At 37.6% G+C, this 18,771-nt stretch overlaps 1 protein-coding gene across 1 annotated transcript in view; it reads left to right on the top strand.

Annotated features, from left to right (window-relative positions):
* LOC107089192 (ephrin type-B receptor 1-B-like) overlaps positions 1-15,138 on the top strand; it is a 68,241-nt gene extending 53,103 nt beyond the window's left edge. Inside the window, exons 12-18 of the mRNA XM_015381840.1 lie at positions 1,232-1,479; positions 3,502-3,569; positions 4,019-4,166; positions 4,692-4,841; positions 13,227-13,423; positions 13,525-13,683; positions 14,599-15,138. Coding sequence (XP_015237326.1) covers positions 1,232-1,479; positions 3,502-3,569; positions 4,019-4,166; positions 4,692-4,841; positions 13,227-13,423; positions 13,525-13,683; positions 14,599-14,710 — 1,082 coding nt within the window. The 3' untranslated portion in view covers positions 14,711-15,138. The remainder of the gene's footprint in view (positions 1-1,231; positions 1,480-3,501; positions 3,570-4,018; positions 4,167-4,691; positions 4,842-13,226; positions 13,424-13,524; positions 13,684-14,598) is intronic.
* Positions 15,139-18,771: the final 3,633 nt, after the last annotated feature.

An 18,771-nucleotide genomic window follows, 5' to 3' on the forward strand; every position in this document is an offset into this window, starting at 1 on the left:
CAGAGTTTATTGATAGCAGGGAGTCCTGCCTTTTTTTTTAATTTGCATTACAGAACATTGCATTAAGAGTGGTAGTCTGCCTCTTTAATATGGGGCATCAAAATACAATCCCAGTTGTGTAAGAAGCATGAAACCTATGTGATCTGTGCAAGTTTCAAAGGCTGTATACTGATCTCTAAGTAGGGAAGCAGCAAAAAGGACTTATGTACTTCAACATTCTGCATGTTTCTTTAAGGCCCTTAATCGGTTTATACTTATTTTCCTTTTTTTTGTTCAGTTTTCTTCAGGTAACATACCTTTAGAATGACAATTTGAAGACATTTTTATATAGACGTCTTTTATAAAGACCACACCCTATGTTTTGCTTTAAAAACGACATTTAAAAGCCGTTGTCATATTAAACTAATAGTTGAAACATGTTTGTACGAGAAGATTTTAGGAAATTTTTTTAAGGTTTTGATGCATTTAATTATTGACCTACTTAAAAAACGAAAATAAAATCTTCAAGAAAATGTTTTGAAATAAACAATTTGATTATATATCGAAGGCAAGATGATTAACAAAGAAATCGGTGCAAGTTACAAAGGAAAGAGCGCTGCCTCTGATTGGAGGTTTTTATTGTGAACATGGTTGGTTCATACATGTGGGATTTATGACTCTTTCAATTTTTGCCCTGTTGAAATGTATGAATAAAATTATTAGTAACAACTATAAAAAATTTAGCAGTATATTACATAAAAGATTTAAACCTTTAACTCTGCCTCTTTATCCATCAGGCTTTATTTCATCAAAAGAATATAGTACTTACAGCAAAGCTATGTCTATATAGGCAATAATGGCAATGATCTTTGTCCTGTTCAAACACTGAAAAAGGTATGTGTCATTTCTAACTTATAGATAACAGCAATAGAAAGACTCCCTTTGTTTATTACACATTTAGACCAGAAAAAGGATTCTGCTCTTTAGCCTCTCTCTGTTCTGGTAAAGCTGCTCAGAGTCCATCAATATGACACCAAACCAACCCTAATTTAAAAAATAAATCCCTCATATTTCTTTCACATTCGCACATTTATACAGTAGATAACGACCATTCATCAACTTCTTCTTTTCTTTTAGAATAATGGATTTTTTTTCCTCAAAAGTGGACAGCCTTCTGAATTAACATCTTGCATTAGAGTTTTCCCATTTTTTATTTTCCTAATATTTGTTTCTAATATTTACTCTTCTTAAGGTGAGTTTGGAGAGGTTTACAAAGGTCGCCTGAAACCTGTTGGGAAAAAAGAAATCCCTGTGGCGATCAAGACGCTTAAGGTGGGCTACTCTGAGCGTCAGAGGCGAGATTTCTTGGCCGAGGCATCAATCATGGGCCAGTTTGACCAGCCAAATATCATCAGACTGGAGGGCGTGGTCACTAAAAGCAGACCGACGATGATCATCACAGAGTTTATGGAGAATGGAGCTTTGGACTCATTTTTGAGGGTAAGGAGCGTGCATGCATCTTACCCTGTTTACAAACTAAAGCAAGGCTTTAGTTATGTAGACACTCTCAACAAACAAATGTTCGCACACTATGCAAACAGTGTATTGTTAACACAAAGAACCAGTTGAAGAGAGGACAGGGGGTTTCAAAAATGACAAAACAAGAAAGGGGAGAAAGAAACAGCTTCCCATTCTTCCTTTTCTAGCTTTTGCTCTGTTCCTGCACTCTTTCTCCCTCATGCTGCCAGCCTGTCCATGTCTTTGATCCTGGCCTCCTTTTGAGGTGCTGCTAAAAACAGAAAGAGAAAACTCTTTGATGCCCAGTTCTCACAGTGTGACCCCATTTGACTCAGAAACCCATCAGATGACTCGCACACGTACACACGCACAGCAATCGATCCTGCTGGTGTTGCTGTTGTGACCATGCTGAAGGCACACAACCTGGAGCAAAGATGCAGAAGGCTTGCGTGTTTGCACCTAGAAGCATTTTTTTTCCCTTTGGAGGATTAGGCCAGGGGATCATCAAAGGCTCAGTTTGACACACAAAATGAATTAAAAGACACACAACTCAGACTGCAGCTATGTCAGTGGGGGTCGACACCAAGGTTTTAAATGAAACAGAGGTGATGATTTACAGAAGTGAGAGAATAAAAAGCAAAAAGCCAAAATAGTTTAACCAAATATCTATTTTTAAGTCAGTGCGCCCCGTGTTAAGGTACAGTACCTACTGAATCCTATAAACATGCCCCACAAATTGTTTTATCTGTATTAATCGTTTAATGGAAGGATTATAAGCATGGCAATGAATGTCTGTAAAGATGTCAGGGTGTCCCAAAGGGTCTGCCTGTGCCATCAGCCCACTTCAGGCAAAGATTTTAATCAAATGTCCTTTTTAATAAGGAGGAATCATAAGCCATTCTCAGGCTTTTATCTGTGACCAGACAAACAAACAATGTGTTTCTGTTTATTCAACATCCATTAATTCTGGGATTTTTTTTTTTTTCAGATCTCTATTTACTCTCCTAGAAAAGGTGTAGTGCCTTGCTTAAAATATTTGTATCCCTTGAAATTATTGAGTTGTTTATTTCCTGACAGTCACAGACTTAAATCAGTCTTTGATGTGTTTATGATCAAGTAACAAAGTGGTACCTAATTGCTAAGGGGAGGAAATGATTTGCAACTTTTTACAGAAACAAATATAAAGGATGCTTTGTGCATTAGAATGCTACCCCCTTGATTCACTTATTTGGTGGAGAATGTTTGATTTTGAAGAACTGATGCTAGCCTTTTAAGTGCGTCTTTAAATGTTTAGCAAAAGAAAACAGATCAAGCTCAGAATGGGTGAAGAGTGTCCATTTTAAATTCTTCCTAAATAATTGAAATGTTCTTCTAGAGTGTAACTGTACCTTTCTTGTAACCTGGCCAATCGTTTATTTGTCTAGAAAGGAGAAGGTAAAGCACAACTTCAAAGGGGCAGATGGCATAAGGTTCAAAATAGACTAAGTAAGGTCTATCAGAAGTAACAAGCGTTTATATACAGTATATTGCATTGTTTCAACATAACCATATACTATTGTTTGGATTTTTCTTTTTTTAGGAATAATATGTCACTAGGCACCATTAACTTTTAGACTGTCTCTTAGAAAATGTACATCTTTCATAACCATTCACAGATCTGTGCTTGCACAGCAGTTGCAGATGTTGAAAATATAAATTTATGGCAATAGTTTATCTTAAATTATCTATTTATTCAGGATGATCCAAGATTTCTGTCAGTGAAGACTGAACTTAAACATCGGCGCAACAGCTTCATGCTTAATTCACGGTTCTAAATGTTTATCACAAAGCCAACATGAGTTTTTTCCCCTAAAAGATCTTCTGAAACCAAAATCCACTCAAAGTGGACGTCCTACATCTTTGAGATCTTTAACAATGATAGTACCTTTATAATGTGTGCTGGCATTTTAAAAGGTTTTTGTAAGTCAAATACAAACTTAGATTAATTTGTGTTTTTCTGTTTAGCAAAATGATGGACAGTTTCCTGTAATCCAGCTGGTCGGCATGCTGAGAGGCATCGCATCTGGAATGAGGTGCAGACACACACAGAGATACTTCTAACACACTGATCCTTTTTATTACAAAGATAAACAGGGAAAATATTCTGATCCTTCTGTGATTGAGATCCTTTTGCGGAACTGCACATAGTTAAACCTCTCTACCTGCCTTAATGTAAGCCCAGGTATTTACACGGAGCGCTACAACTTGGTGACTTGGCAGCTTGAGATCTTACATCCTATCCCGCTGTAGGACACAGATCCTATCTGTGTTTTACTGCAGGCAGTGATAACACGCAAACATGAACGTATACATAAATATTAAATCTCGTTACGATTTTATCGAATGTGGCTGGCAGGGAAAGCTCACACACAAGAGCACGGAAGCACACAAAGACCCAAATACACACTCTAAATTCCATTATTGTACCAAAGCTGGAAACAGATAAGAAGCATTCAGTCAGTAAATCCTGTTGATGTTACAGGTACCTGGCAGAGATGAGCTATGTTCACCGGGACTTAGCAGCACGGAACATACTGGTGAACAGTAACCTGGTTTGTAAGGTGTCCGACTTCGGCTTATCGAGGTATTTGGAGGAGGACACATCGGACCCCACCTACACCAGCTCACTGGTAAGAAAAAGAATAACTTTTCTGGGAACTATTGTACTGTGTCCTAAGCAGGGAAAAACCCTGCTATGAAATAACAACCTCTTTCATTGATTTTGTGACAGCTTGTGTACTTTTTTTTGACAGATAGTAGAAACATATTCCACCCTTAAATCCTGGATTTTAGCCAGCAGCCTGAAAAGAAAAGCTTTTGTTCCAGCAATGCTTTGTTTTCATTAGGAAAGAAAAGACAGATGTGTTTGTTTGGGTTTGGCGGTGTATCTTAACAAACATCTGCTTTTTCTTTATTACCAGGGAAAAATTGGCCCACTGCTTGGAATATAATCAATATATAGTTTTCTTATTTCTTTTAAACTTGCATGTGCTGCAAGTAAAGTACACTTTATTTTGATGCACTTCCTATGACCTTTTATCTATACTTTGTTCTACTTAAGCTGAATTTCTAAGCACAACAAATCCCCTGAATGCAGCCTTTCTTTTTTTGTTGTCATCCTTTATATCTGTCTTGTCTTCTTTTTTCTCCCTAAGGGGGGTAAAATCCCAGTGCGGTGGACGGCTCCAGAGGCGATCGCCTACAGGAAATTCACTTCTGCTTCAGATGTCTGGAGTTACGGGATTGTCACCTGGGAGGTGATGTCGTACGGAGAGAGACCTTACTGGGACATGAGCAACCAAGATGTAAGTCAGCACCAGCTTACATGTTGAAGAGCAAGACTGTCTTTTGTTGCGATGTCTGCCACTCTTTGGTGTTTGGAGGCTGCGCTTGTTTGTTTTTCCTTGCAGTCTCTCCCAGCAGGGAGTCGACATGTCTAAGGAAAACACGCAGCAAATGAGGATATCAATTCAAATGTCACATGTGTTTTTCTTCCCAGAGCTTTAGTCCAAAGCTATCAGGATTGGGCTTTCTTGCAGATGTTTGCTGCAGGCAATATTTTATTGTAGTGGCAGGTTTATTCCAATTACCTTCACAGTATGATCAATTTGCTGCAGCATTTCTATACTTTATTTCTTTTAGATTTGCATCACGTTGATGCTATTAAGTGCTCTGAGATGAGATTGGTCCTGCTGTGGTTTAGGGAAGAAATAATCACCGGGTTTATAAAAGAAGACATTCCCATATCTCTGCTGTTTATCTGTCAGGTATAATTCCTGAAAATACTTTCCCCCTGCGATCCCTGAGTTTTCAATTTTGTTGTTGAGACTAAAGGAAAGTCATGTTCTGAACATGAAACAATAGGTTCTGAAAAACTGGCTCACAGACATTTTCAGTTTTGGGGATTCAAATCTGAGATTCTAGTTTGTTTTAGGAGTAAAGCCTACTTTAAAGTACCAGGGCTCCAAATCCCAAATCCGGCTTTATGAAACTTTATATTGTGTGTAATAGTTTGACACAAAGTCTCAGATGCAGATATATAGTCATATTCAATAAATTTGAATTTGCATTCCAGTGAGGCTGGTTGTCAGATTAAATGTACCTTTTGAAAAGGTAAAACTTAAAAAAGGTATTAGTTACATCATCAAAAATATATATTTTAAAACAATTTTCTAAACAATTGAGATTTAATATTACAAAACTTTTCTTTTTCTTGTTTCTATTCTCGTATGGCTTCCTCTTTGCAATGATCTCCTTTAGTTCAATTATCCAAAATATGTCCGTTTTGTATAATATTATATTAATATTACAAATCTTCACTGTCATTATGTTCATTAGCTCTAAGCAAAACATTTTTATAAGTAAACTGCCTGTGTAATTAATTTATATAATCTACGTGTTTGAAATACTGCAATTCATGAACCCTTCAATAATGTTCTGAATTATAGAGTAGGACTGTATATATGTATATATATACTAGTGCTAAGACATGACTGAAATTATTCTAGTTAACTAGAGGCTGTTTAATTAAATGATCGCAGTTAATCACAGGAGAAACTCAAAGGTCTGGCATGACTTTTATGTAGTGGTTCATCTAGCAATAAAGATCAAGCTCCAAAAGCATTTAGAAAGCTCTACACCTCGTACTTGCTGCAACTTTGTTGGAGAAATGTAGAGCACATGTAGAGCAGATCTTCAAAGAGGGAGAAAAGTCATTTTATCACCTGAGATACAATTAAATATAATCGAAATTGTGTTGGTTGGTTGAATATTAACAATTTTAAACCCTAATGGTAAAGAGAGAGCTGTATGATCAAGTTTAGAGACACATTCTGAAGAGTTTTTTTTATGAAAGGTCTAAATTATTCGAAGCTTTTTCAAATTAAAGGTGGTTTTGATCTGATTTTTGAGCTTAACTGATATGGAACTTTGGGGAAATTACTTAAACAGGATTTACTTTGTTATTTTCTTTTGCAGAGTCATGTGCAACAGGATTTATTTAAAATGGAGTCTGTCTACACAGTTTCTTAGATTTTACATTGCCTGTCCATGGCTTTTGAATCACCAACACTATAGGATAATCTCACAATAATTAAATACAATCTGAATAATTACTTAGTATAAATTTAACAGTTTTAATCGAATGTTGGGCTCTGCTGTTGCTGTTGGCAGAATACTGGGTCAGGGCCAGGGGAGGATATCTATATAAATGGTCAGTTTCGGGCTCCAATTGGAGACCCACAAAGACAACAGCCAAGGTAGTTTGAAGGTTCCAGGAAGTTAAGTTCGGTAGACAAGCTTTCAGAAACCCATAGTACTTTCTTTATCATATTCAGCTTATTTTTCTCTCACCTCCTCTGGTTTTCCATTTCTTTTTTGTCTGTATTTTAAATGCTAAGCCTCTTTAGTGACAACCCTTCATGAAATTTAAAGCAAGGCTCTGATGCTTCAGAATTTAAAACAGTAACACCAATGAAGCACACGCATTGCCACTCCCTGCTAACAGTTCTTAATGCCAAGTTTTGTTCCTATTGAGATTCGTGTCAATCTCTGGGTCAATTTGTGTGATCGTTGTGTCACTTTTTGCATAAAAATGGAAAAAGAAAAATCAAAGGCGGAGTGGCGGCCTAGTGGTTAGGGCGTAGAGCTTAGAACCCTGAGGTTCTGATTTCGACCCCCACTCCCACAGACTACCACTCTGGGTCTCTGAGCAAGACCCTTCACTCCACTCTGCTCCCCGGATGCCCCACAATAGCAGCCCACTGCTCCCCAAGGGGATGGGTTAAATGCAGAGGTATATTACCTCAATAAAGTTAAATTATTATTAGTATAAACTCATCCTGTAAAACAAATAATTGTCAGCATATACAAAAAATAACTGTTATCAGCATTGGCCTTCAAAAACCTGTATCAGTTGATCTCTAACATCTATGAAGAGAGAGCAAGAGAGAGGCTGAGACTGAAACTTTTGAACGGTACAGTGCAGAAAGAATGTCTGAGTTTTCATGTTAGTTGTCTTTCCGTTAGAGTTAATCGGCTGCACTGTTCCCTAATATCTCCAACTGCAGGGGGCATTTAAAGTTAGACTATACTCTAAAATAATCCCAACTCATCATCCCTCTGTCTCCTTCCTCCTTCTGATGTACTCTTTCGCCTTAATCCCTTACCTCCTCCCTGCCATTTCCTCTCGCCTCCTCCTTCCTTTGCGCCTTCACTGCTCTTCCCCAAGCTGCAGCTTCCTTAGAGCTGTAATGACAGAAATTCAGTATAATGACAGAGACAGATTTATAATGGAACAGTCTGTGTATAATGATGGGGGAGAAGTGTGTGTTTCCAGTATGGCTAACGAGGGTCTGCTGGGGCATTAACTATGCATGGAGCTTACACCCTCAGCTCACACTTATCACACATATAGACCCGCTTTGAGCCGAACCACACCCACACTTTTGCACGCTGACATGCGTAAAGTCACACACACACACACACACACACATCCACACGATGTCAAAGAACACAGCGGTGAAATCATCGGAGGAGCCACCGCAGGTGCAGTGTTCGACATGAATTAATCATGAAAGAGACCTGTGATGTTTCACTACACTTGCTACTATTTTGATTGGCATGGATGCTTAGATTGAATTTATGCATCACAAAGCCTAAGAAGTGTGTCTGGGTCAAGTAGAGTTCATTTTGGAAGCAGTTTAATCGTAAGCAAGACTGTTATACAAGTGGCACCTTTTTACAACTCACAGACACACAGTTGCTCACTTATGTATAATTTGTAGGAAGCAAAGAAAATAAACAGAATTTTTTTTTCTTTGATTCAATAGCTGAATGGTTGCGGGAGAGTAAGCACCAAAGTTTGGTTTATACTTGAAGAGCCTTGTCATCAGTCACAGGTGTAAAAAAAAAAAAAAAAAAGGAGTTAGACAGTTTACAAGGTCAGTCACAGCAAAGGAGTTTCAGACAAGTCCATAGTAAAAGAAGCTGACAAGTAGAAGTCCAAAAAGTGGCAGAGGTCATGAACTGAGGCAGACAGTGAACATGGCAAGTGTCAGGATATTTTTAGTAGGATGACAGAATTAAAAAAAAGAAAATGACTGGTGACATTAATATATGAACAGCAGATTCAGGGAGTATATGGAAGAAAGTAGGAAAAGGTCAAAACAATCTGTAACCTTGCTGAGATTTCATAAATAAATAATATGAATGTTTTTATTTTGAAGTAATTCTCAGGTGTTCTTCTGAAAAAGGAGGTGAACTGGAAGGCAATACCTCAGATATACTAATCTGATACTAACCTATGGTCATCAAGTATGTTTCATGACCTAAAAAACAGGAGTCTCTAAACAAGTTGCACATCTTAGTTCCTTTTAAAAAGATGCTGGACACTATTATAGGAAAAGAGATGCCCAACAGTGTGATGAATCATACCTGTTTTGTTTTTTTGCTGCATTCATTTTTGCTAAATCACAGATTTTAGGAATTTCTCATAGTAGTCTGGATTTTGTGCCATCTGAAATAGTTATGCTGCTACTGGCTCTTCATAGCATCTGTTATCTTTATGAAACTGCTGCTGCTCCAAAACAAGCTAAAATAAAGCCTGAAAATATTCCAAGTATGTCTACAAGCAAACCTTAATATGCAGTTTTAAGGGGCAATACAACATTTTTAATTACATTTTGTAGTTACCGACTTACTGCCTTAGCAGAATTTTATTCATGTCTTTGGTTCTTTGAAATTTTTTCTTACATATCGAAGTAACATCAATATTATAACCTAGTAAAACTAATTAAACCTCAGAGATTGGCATTGTAATGAATTCTTCTATATATGCTAGCAAGGGAATTAAGATTTTAGTGTTACTACTGAATGACTAAGAAAAAAACCCTGATAGCTTAATATGGTAATTTACTTATACCATGTCGATTGTTGTCAGACCATTTTATTACACGAAGTAATGTTTTTTTTATGTTTGAAAATCTATTAGTTTATCTCTACCCTGATTAATCTAAATTCTACCAAACAGATTTGAAAGGGCTACCTTGTCTGGAGGCAAACATTGCAGTTATATTTTTCCTGTTGATCTCTCTGTACTCTAGAAAGAATATCCCCTTTCTGATTAAACAAGACAGATATATATAGTCATTGTTGTGGGAGTAAACTGCCAGCATGTTATCTGACAGAGTAATCAACACATCACAATGTGGTATAAATAAATAATTCGCTGTTAATGACATATAGTGCTTAAGGATTTCAGAAGGCGATTACTGGCTTAATTTCATATTTTCCCCTTGGAATCCTAAAAAAATTTGTGGAGTTTCTCTGTTTATTAAAATATCCTACCTTATAATCTTTATTTTTTATGCAAATAAAGGAAAAAGCTTGGAAATATAAGCTGTTTAAATGTTTTGCCTCAGTGAAAGACTTGGGGAAGAAATCACTGCTGCTTTAAGATAGAATATCTGAATAAACTGTGCAACTGCATAAATGGAAATTAAACTGTCAACTGTTTCTCATGTAAAGCTGACTTTAGAGAAAGTGTTCTTCCAAATGCACCAGGTTTCCTTAATGAGACCACAACAGTACTCTGCTTCTTCCTTTTTATCTCTACCCTTCACTGCTATGAAATATAATGAAAAATATAAATTGATATAGTCACAAAAAAAAACAAAAAAAAAAGTATCAGTGCATTTATTATATGGGTGGAAAAGTAGATGAGCAAGGCACTTCAAAAAGGACAGTGAGACAGTGGTGAAGTGAGGAGTGACAGATAGGTTTGAGGAGGTTGAGGTGATGTCAGGAACCAGATCCATTTGCCTGCAGATAAAGTTATGATCTATAAAGAGAGAAGGTGACTAAGCTTGGTGTATCTTCTAAATAATTCATCCAGCATCCAAGAGTTACTGCCTCAAGTGGAGGAGTTCAAGTATCTTGTGGTCCTGTTCACAAGTGAGGGGAGAATGGAACGGGAAATCGATAGACAGATTGGTGCATCTTTTGCTATAATGTGGACACTGCGGTCGACATTCCTATCCTCACCTACAGCCATGAAATCTGGATTATGACAGAGAGATTAAGAATCTGAATACAGAATCTGAAATGAGCTTTCTCCAAAAGGGTGGCTGGGATCTCCCTTGGAGATAGGGTGAGGAGCTCAGTCTCCAGGAAGAGGATAGGCATACAGTACAGTAGAGCTGCCTCTCCTCCGTATTGAGAGGAGTCAGCTTAGATGCCTGAGACATTTATTTACACTGTGCAATATTTTGCGCTTTTCGGGGCGACTTTCCAGTCATACGAGAATTTTCCGGCCAGCCGGAATTTCAGCCTGATCATGTGTGTGCGTCTTGTAGTGTACAGGGGGTAACGAGGGGCAATCAGCCTCTTACGACCACCTCCCGATCAGGAATCGTGAGGTCGGGAGAAAATCAAACATGTTTGATTTTCAGTCGACCGTTGTGGGCAATTTGCTCAGTGGGCATGCGCAAACAAGGATTCTTCTTCTTCTTCTGCCTTACAGATGTAAACACAGAAGCACTGTGAGGGTGCGAGTGAAATGGAGTTCTTTCTGTAAAATTGACACACCAAAGAGCTACCACAGTAGTAGCCACCTTTGCTCAGTCGCCGCCTTTTCTTTTTAGGGCTTTCAGCACACAAAATTGCACAAATTGCCAAGGCAGCGCGTTTCACTCTAGTGAGCTTCATATTCCTCTTCCAATTGTTTGGCTTCTGGATAGACGAGTCAGAGAAGTGCCATCTCACTGCAGAGCTGAGTCCGATGTGGTTTTAGACATACATAGCGAGCAGGTAGATCGCATCAGAGCGGCATGCTGCACGTACATCGTGAGCTGTGAACTCACACTGTACGATGAAACCGCTGGGTTTCGCCGTACAGTGTGAGCTGTAGCTGCGTGCAATGATTGAAAAAATCGCACAGTGTATGCCTGGCTTTAGGGTTAGTGTGGCCTCCCTTGGGAGGTAGTTCAGGCACGTCCTACTGGGAGGAGGCCCATGGGACGATCCTCCAACATGACTTTGGTCATGTCTCTCGGCTGACCAGGGAGCGCCTCTTACTTCTCAAAGAGGAGCAGGAGGAGGTGTCTGTGGAGAGGGAAGTCTGGGAGTCTCTGCCTAGACTCTTGCCCCAATGACCAGTGGGTGATGACTAGTATCTTCTGGAGAAAAAATCTGTATCAACCATAACCACTTTAGTAATACCGTGAAAGGAAACATTTTCAAAAATATCTCACCTCTGTTTTTCTTTATTCAGCCTTTATTAAGTAACATGAACAAAAGTTAATATTAAAAACAAAAAGAAAAACAGAATTCTGCCTTTGATGTATGTTTTTTGTATCTTCTTACTTCTATGCTAATGAGGTTTCTCAAGCAACATTGTCATTTAAGAAACACCCACTCCTAATCACCTTCATGGCACTGTACTCCCATCAGGCTGTGCTGCTTATCCCTAAACGCTTTTAGGTTGCCTCATTTTGATTTTGTCTGCTTTTTAATCATCTATATCATAAACTGAACAATATTACTTTGACTGCAGACGCTAAGAACAGAAATGTAGAGTAAAGGGGTCTACTCCTCCATTTATACTAGAATTACCAAACAAAACACAAGTTATACATTCTTTCTTTGTTTAATTGGTCCCTTTTAACATTTTAATGTAGAGCTTGCTGTGTGTAGGTGTATTTTCAGACATGATGACAAAAAGAAGGGATCAGAGAAAGGTTAATGGAAAATTAGGCTCACAAGAAGCAGTTTGTCTCTGTGATCCTTTTCAGCTTTCATGACAGCTCCGCGCTGCTTGTCTCTTTGATCATCAGACTGACACCATGTTGTTGACTATACCAGATGAAATGTTTAGAACTGCGGCTTAGTTGGGAAATTCAGAGATCATAAAGATCTAGATTTGTGACAAAGCCAATAGGTCAGGTAGACAGATAGAAATACTTCCTTTGTAGATTCGCATTGTTTAGAATGTTTTTCCATGTCCTATAGTATATCCCGATGTATTTTTTCCTCACCTGGAGACGTGACAAAACAGCAGATGCAATGAAATAAATAATAAAATAAAAATATTGGAACAGGTTTTGTTTAACTTTACAGCTGTTTAAAAAAAATGCACATTTGGTTTTAAGTTACAGACTTGACCAGTAAGCATTTATTGCATTTATCATTTTAAAACAAACCAATGTTGGACCTTGTTGGCATTTTACATGGATATTTTTTGTACTTTCTAAATATCTTTGGATTTTTACTTTTCTATCACTGTTTCATGTGAATTCAGGTCAGATTACTCAGATATACACGCTGCTATTACTACATTTTAAAGAGTTGTAGTATTTTATATGCTTTACCTTAAACATTTTATTATTAGATTATGGTTTGCATTTTTGTGCTCTGTTTATCAATTTCCTATGAAAAGTAGATGGCTGTGGACAATCAGTGTTGTAACTCAGTGAAAATTAAAATTGAACCTGAAGTATCTAAGTCTGTCTGTCTGTCTGTCTGTCTGTCTGTCTGTCTGTCTGTCTGTCTGTCTGTCTGTCTATCTATCTATCTATCTATCTATCTATCTATCTATCTATCTATCTATCTATCATCTATCTATCTATCNTATCATTTGTTAAATAATGTGTTAACTTTATTAACTTTTCCTCATGTCTCTTCTCTTGTCCCAGGTAATAAATGCCATAGAGCAAGACTTCCGGCTGCCAGCTCCCATGGACTGTCCAGTAGTGCTGCACCAGCTGATGCTGGATTGCTGGCAGAAAGACAGAAACACGCGGCCAAAGTTCTCTGATATCGTCAGCATGTTGGACAAAATGATCCGTAACCCCGCCTCACTGAAATCCGGCACCAACAACATAGCTCCTGGGTGAATAGAGATATTAACTGATTTCCATATCCAAACACGCTCTGTTTCTGTGATACAGTTGAGATCAAAATCACCCGTTTACTTCTGCCTGCTCCCTGCAGTCCTCCACATCATCCCTTGTTAGACCGGGGAGCTCCAGATCTGAGCAGGCTGAGCTCAGTTGAGGACTGGTTGGCTGCTCTAAAGATGACCCAGTATAGAGACTCCTTCATCGGATCCGGGTTCACATCTTTGCCGCTAGTCACACAAATCACAGCTGAGTATGTCTGATTTAACTGCCATTGTTTCTGTTTTGTCTTTTGCTGCCCACTCTTTATCTTTATTATTCTTTTTTCTTTACTTTTTATGTCTTGCTACCTTTCTTTAGATCATGTGCCCTTAAATAGCACAGATTTGTAAAATAGTTGCAAAACTGCATAAATGCTTCAATAGACTTTACAGCTGCTGATGTTCCATACCAGTAAGTGATACCATTATTTTCTGTGGCTACCTTTAAAGACAGTTGATCCACATAGGCTTCAATCAGTGCTCTCTGCACCTAAAATATTCTACAGGACTTAAATACAAAGTGGAAATCCACCCAAAGGGATTAATTAAATGTATATGCCAAAACTCACTAGTGTGAAAAAAAAAGAGTTTGCAGGTATATGAGCCAGTGAACTCTGTTTCACATTTCATGCAGCATGAACAACTTCCTCGGAGAAAAATGGACGGGTGACCCGCTTGAACTCACATTTCTTGGGTTTTTAATTTGCACTCCTTGCATCATAAATTCAGCATGGCATGTATATTTAATTAGGTTTTAAAACTGCTGGTTATGTTACATTTTTTTATAGTCAATATGAAGCCGTGGATATTGCAATATACATGGGACGCTTGGGCTATGCCTTTTCTTGTTTCTTTTTTAGCATCAGTCGAGTAAAACTGAGTTATGCTTGATTTTTTAACACATTCTTACCTAGATCATTTCAATTATTATAAACAGGAATTTAAAAACAGATAAAGCTGTCCCAATATAAATAATATTAAAATGACAATTTTACATTTTTTTGCAGTTTTACAAGGCTGGCCCTGAGTGTACCAGTAATTTCCACTCCAGTCAATCATAAATTATATCAACACATTATTCCTACACTATCAGCTGGTAAGATATGCCTGTTTCCACATCTTCACAGGGACCTGGACCGGATTGGAATATCTCTTGCTGGACATCAGAAGAAAATACTGACCAGTGTGCAATCAATGAGGCACCACAATGATGACCAGTCCCCGACTGAATCCGTGTAGCCATTCATGGAAAAGTACAATTTTAATAGGTTTGATCATTGATTCCCTAAGTGAACAAAATAATTTCTCATTAATTTATTCGTTACTAGGTTTTCTCTTACAATCATTGAATCCAAACCTAAAGACTTCAAGATTGAACCTGCATTCGGTGGACATGTTTCCTCTGGCATTTAGCCTCTAAAGTTTGAGCACTCCCTTGAATTTTATGTACAGGTGTTATTTGTTATACAGACTTAAAACAAGAATGAGCAACACTGTGGAAAATAGAAAACTATTCTCCTCAAGGGTATCTTCTGAAAGAAAAAGAAGAGAAAAAAAAATCACCCAGGTTTCACTTCAGGCTTACTTTGATTTCAGACGCTTAGCTCCACAAGCCATTTTCAATCAACTGACTCATTTAAGGAAGACAGGGTGTGGTTTTTATATATATATATATATATATATATATATATATGAGAGGATAAATCACAGGAACAAAATACTGTAAAAAAGGACCTAGATGAGGAGACATTTGTGTGAATGGATAAAACGGACTGAAAGCCTGCCAGAAAATCTTTCTGGATACAAGAAAAGACCCACAGCAGGCCTTCTTGATTCCAGTATGTTGCGTTATGAGTATTTATGTCATTGTGTTTCTGAAAACTAAGACCATTTGAATCTTGAATGGGATTTTTTGGAATCAATCTTCACATTGAAGAGTCTGTAAATATTGTTATATGGGAATGTCTTCCTTCTTTGTTCACTTGCTTAAACGTTTGCTGTTTTGCAATTATTGAAGCATATGTGACTATCTGTTATTTATTTTTCATTTTACTCATCATTAGTGCAACCATTGAAATGCTGTTGACTGTGAATCAGAAAGTGACCCACATAAAATACATGATTCAGAATCAACTTAGAGTGACAATTTTTGGGTAATATCCACATACTGTCAGCGAAGAGAAATATGAGAGCAGAGTTTAATAAAGATGGATATGAAGGCACATATCAGTAAATTAGAATATTATCAAAATGTTATTTTGTTGTTTTTTTAAATAAAAATGTATACAAATATGCAGTATGGATAGATTAAAAAAATGGTAATATATGACATTCGTTTTTTTAGGGGGATAAATTTAGATCAATATGGCTATCAGCTAATTAAACCTATAACGTTGTTTGATATGGATTTTTATACAGAAGTGCCCTACTGAAGGGTGGTATCTGCCAAATATTCACTTAATTTTGGTAAGGGCAGCTTTTTTCTCCTTTTTTTTAATCAAATCTTTTATTTTGGTACCTTGCTTGACTATTTTTAACTAAGTCATAAGTGCAAACTTTCAGGCACTCCTAACAATTCTAATGAGCTGAATACCTGAAATATTTTCTATATGTTATACTCAACTTTTATGCAAGACGGAGATCTTTTATTCTAAATCTGTTAGGGCTAATTTTGCATAAATTACTGCATCAAGTCTTACTGACATGGAGGCCTGGGTTTAGCACTTCTGACCTTCCTTTTGACATGACACTCTAGATTCTCTCTGGGGTACAAGTCAGCTGAGTTTGCTTGCCACCATCTGTGTGTGCGTGTGTTCGTGAAAGTGAGAATAACTGAATATAGTTTAAAGCGCTTTGATCAAGTCTCTTGACTTGAATATATAAGCACAGGCCATTTATCATTTTCATCTGAAAACTAGATTAGGACACCATAGCTACACTTTAGTCATTTTTCCTTAGCTCAGACAAAATTATCCTGGTTTTTATTTCTAATGTGGAGGTAGCTAGTTCTGTACAAAAAGTACTATAACAGGTATCTCGTCTTGGAAACACGTGTCTGTGTTGGCTCCAGCCTCAATTCTTGCTGTGTGATTCCTATGGCGATCAGAAGGCCCAGTGGCGCCTGTGTGCCTCGCTTCTGTCAGTGAGCCCCAGGGCAGCTGTGGCTACAATCTAGCTTGCCATCATCAATGTGTGTGTGTCTGTGTGTGTGTGAATGACTGAATGTAGTGTAAAGTGTATCCTTGCATCTCCTGACTTCAGAAAGCGCTATACAAGTACAGGCCATTTACCATTCTGCCCCAAATTCTTAAATGAAATTATCATGTTGCTCGTGCACCTTTTCTGAAGCCTAGTTTTTTCCTTAGTCTCTAAACAGCCAACTTTATTAAATAACAGCTGTTGCAACAGTTAAGTGGAAGGTGGTAATGGTAATGTCAGAAGGAACTATTTTCTGTGATGTTTTTAGCCATTGCAAAACCCAGATATAGCATTTCTGTAATAGAAATCCTTGTCAATATGTCTTAAAATATAATCACATTTTCAGAGAAATTGAAGATTTGGTTTTGCATCTGTAGGCCAAAACCAGTTGAAAAGGGTGAAACTGACTTTGCTAGAAATTAATGTATTTGTTATATATTCTTACTTTTTAAATTAAGGTACTGGTTTAAATTGATTTTAAATAATATTGTAATTCACTCTTATGTGCCTGTATGGACTTAAGCAGTTCATTTTCAACCTACAAAATAAAAATATTATCTCCTACGCACTTAGGTGTAGAGGAAGAGAGCAGCTTAAGAGGCAATGTGAAATAAGACTTTTAACAGCTACCATCCACTATACCTCAGAAGAGGTATTGTCTCTCAATGTCCGTGTGTTTTCGCTGCAAATCTTAAAGCTGGAAGCCAGTCAAGTGTTAGAGCAGTGCATGCACCAACTAGAAATCCAGTGTTCATTTTGTGTTCATACAAAGAACAAATCTCAGTGCTGTTTAAAGTGTATGGCTGCCATCCAGATGGCAATTATCCTCCTGCAGCAGGCATTCTGGATAGACATCCCCTACTCTTCGTTTTTATACTTTTTTTTTTATCCGTTTATAGACTATTGGATATGTCTTTGTCAGCAGCGTTTGGTTTGACTTCCTTTGTGTCAGATTGATGCGTACTATTAAAGCAGAGCAGTTTGCACATCTACTTGGGCCAGTTGACCTATCTCTGTTGTTGTTTGTGCACAGCAACCTTTCTAACACTCGAAGAATACATTTGATACAGTAAAGACTTAACAGGCAAATAGCAATCTGTTCTTTGAACCAACATGTACATTTGTCAGTTATTTGTCCTTTTTCAGTCCTTAATAAGATGTTTGACTCAATTGTGAATGAGGCTTGTTCTTACTGTGGGCACGCTGGTAAAGAAGTGCTTTTATCTCAGCACTGAGCGGATTACCAGCTGTAAAACAACAGCAGTCTCCTCACTCTGCCTTCAAACCAAACCTCTGGACAAGCGTGCAAACCCACATCCTAAGGATTACCCTTAAGTAGCTCTGATTAGATTTGATAATTTCATTTGTCACCTGCTGCAAGCCCCAACTCACAGAGAAAGTGACAATATTTAGCTGTTTGCTTTCACCACTGCAAATTCAGCTTTGTTTGTCTCACAGCCCCTTCTCCCCACTGCTGCAAAGCCCCAAAGTCTTTTTATTTATTAACATTGGGACATTGAAGTGCTGTTTCAGAACCTCTCAAAATTTTTTGTTTCTACTTTTTTTTTCTTTTCTCAAACTATGTCCTCACGGCGCAACCGCAATTGCATTTGTTGCTTGGCAACGGCGGCTTATTGAACATTTTATCAGGAAGTATTGAGATCAACTGGGAGCACGTCAGTGGTTCAGAGGAATAATTTGTTGTAAATAGATGCCTCTGGAAAAACGGGCTCAGCGATAGCTCGGGGGTTTAATAAGAATCAGACAACTAGTATTGAATGCCGCCTAAAATGTCAACACAAGAAATGAAAGCCATCGACTTGGGCATCATTTAGCATGTGTTACTTGGCTGTGATGAATATATATTTTGTTTTATTTTTACACCTTCTAAGTGAGAGTCTTAGGTGTCTGCTTTACATGAAAATTGACATTTTAGCATTTCAGTGTGAACTAAATAAGATGAAAGAAATACAAGACATGGTGTAAACATTCTCTGTAAAGAGTTAGTGCCCTCCCAAAAATATTTACATTCCCCTCCAGGATTTTTTTTTTTTTTGTAGCAGCTTAATCTCACCCTAAAAAATATGTCATTCTAACTTCAT

The sequence above is a fragment of the Cyprinodon variegatus genome, unplaced genomic scaffold (assembly GCF_000732505.1).
Source record: "Cyprinodon variegatus isolate N-32 unplaced genomic scaffold, C_variegatus-1.0 Scaffold243, whole genome shotgun sequence".
NCBI classification, from domain to species: domain Eukaryota; kingdom Metazoa; phylum Chordata; class Actinopteri; order Cyprinodontiformes; family Cyprinodontidae; genus Cyprinodon; species Cyprinodon variegatus.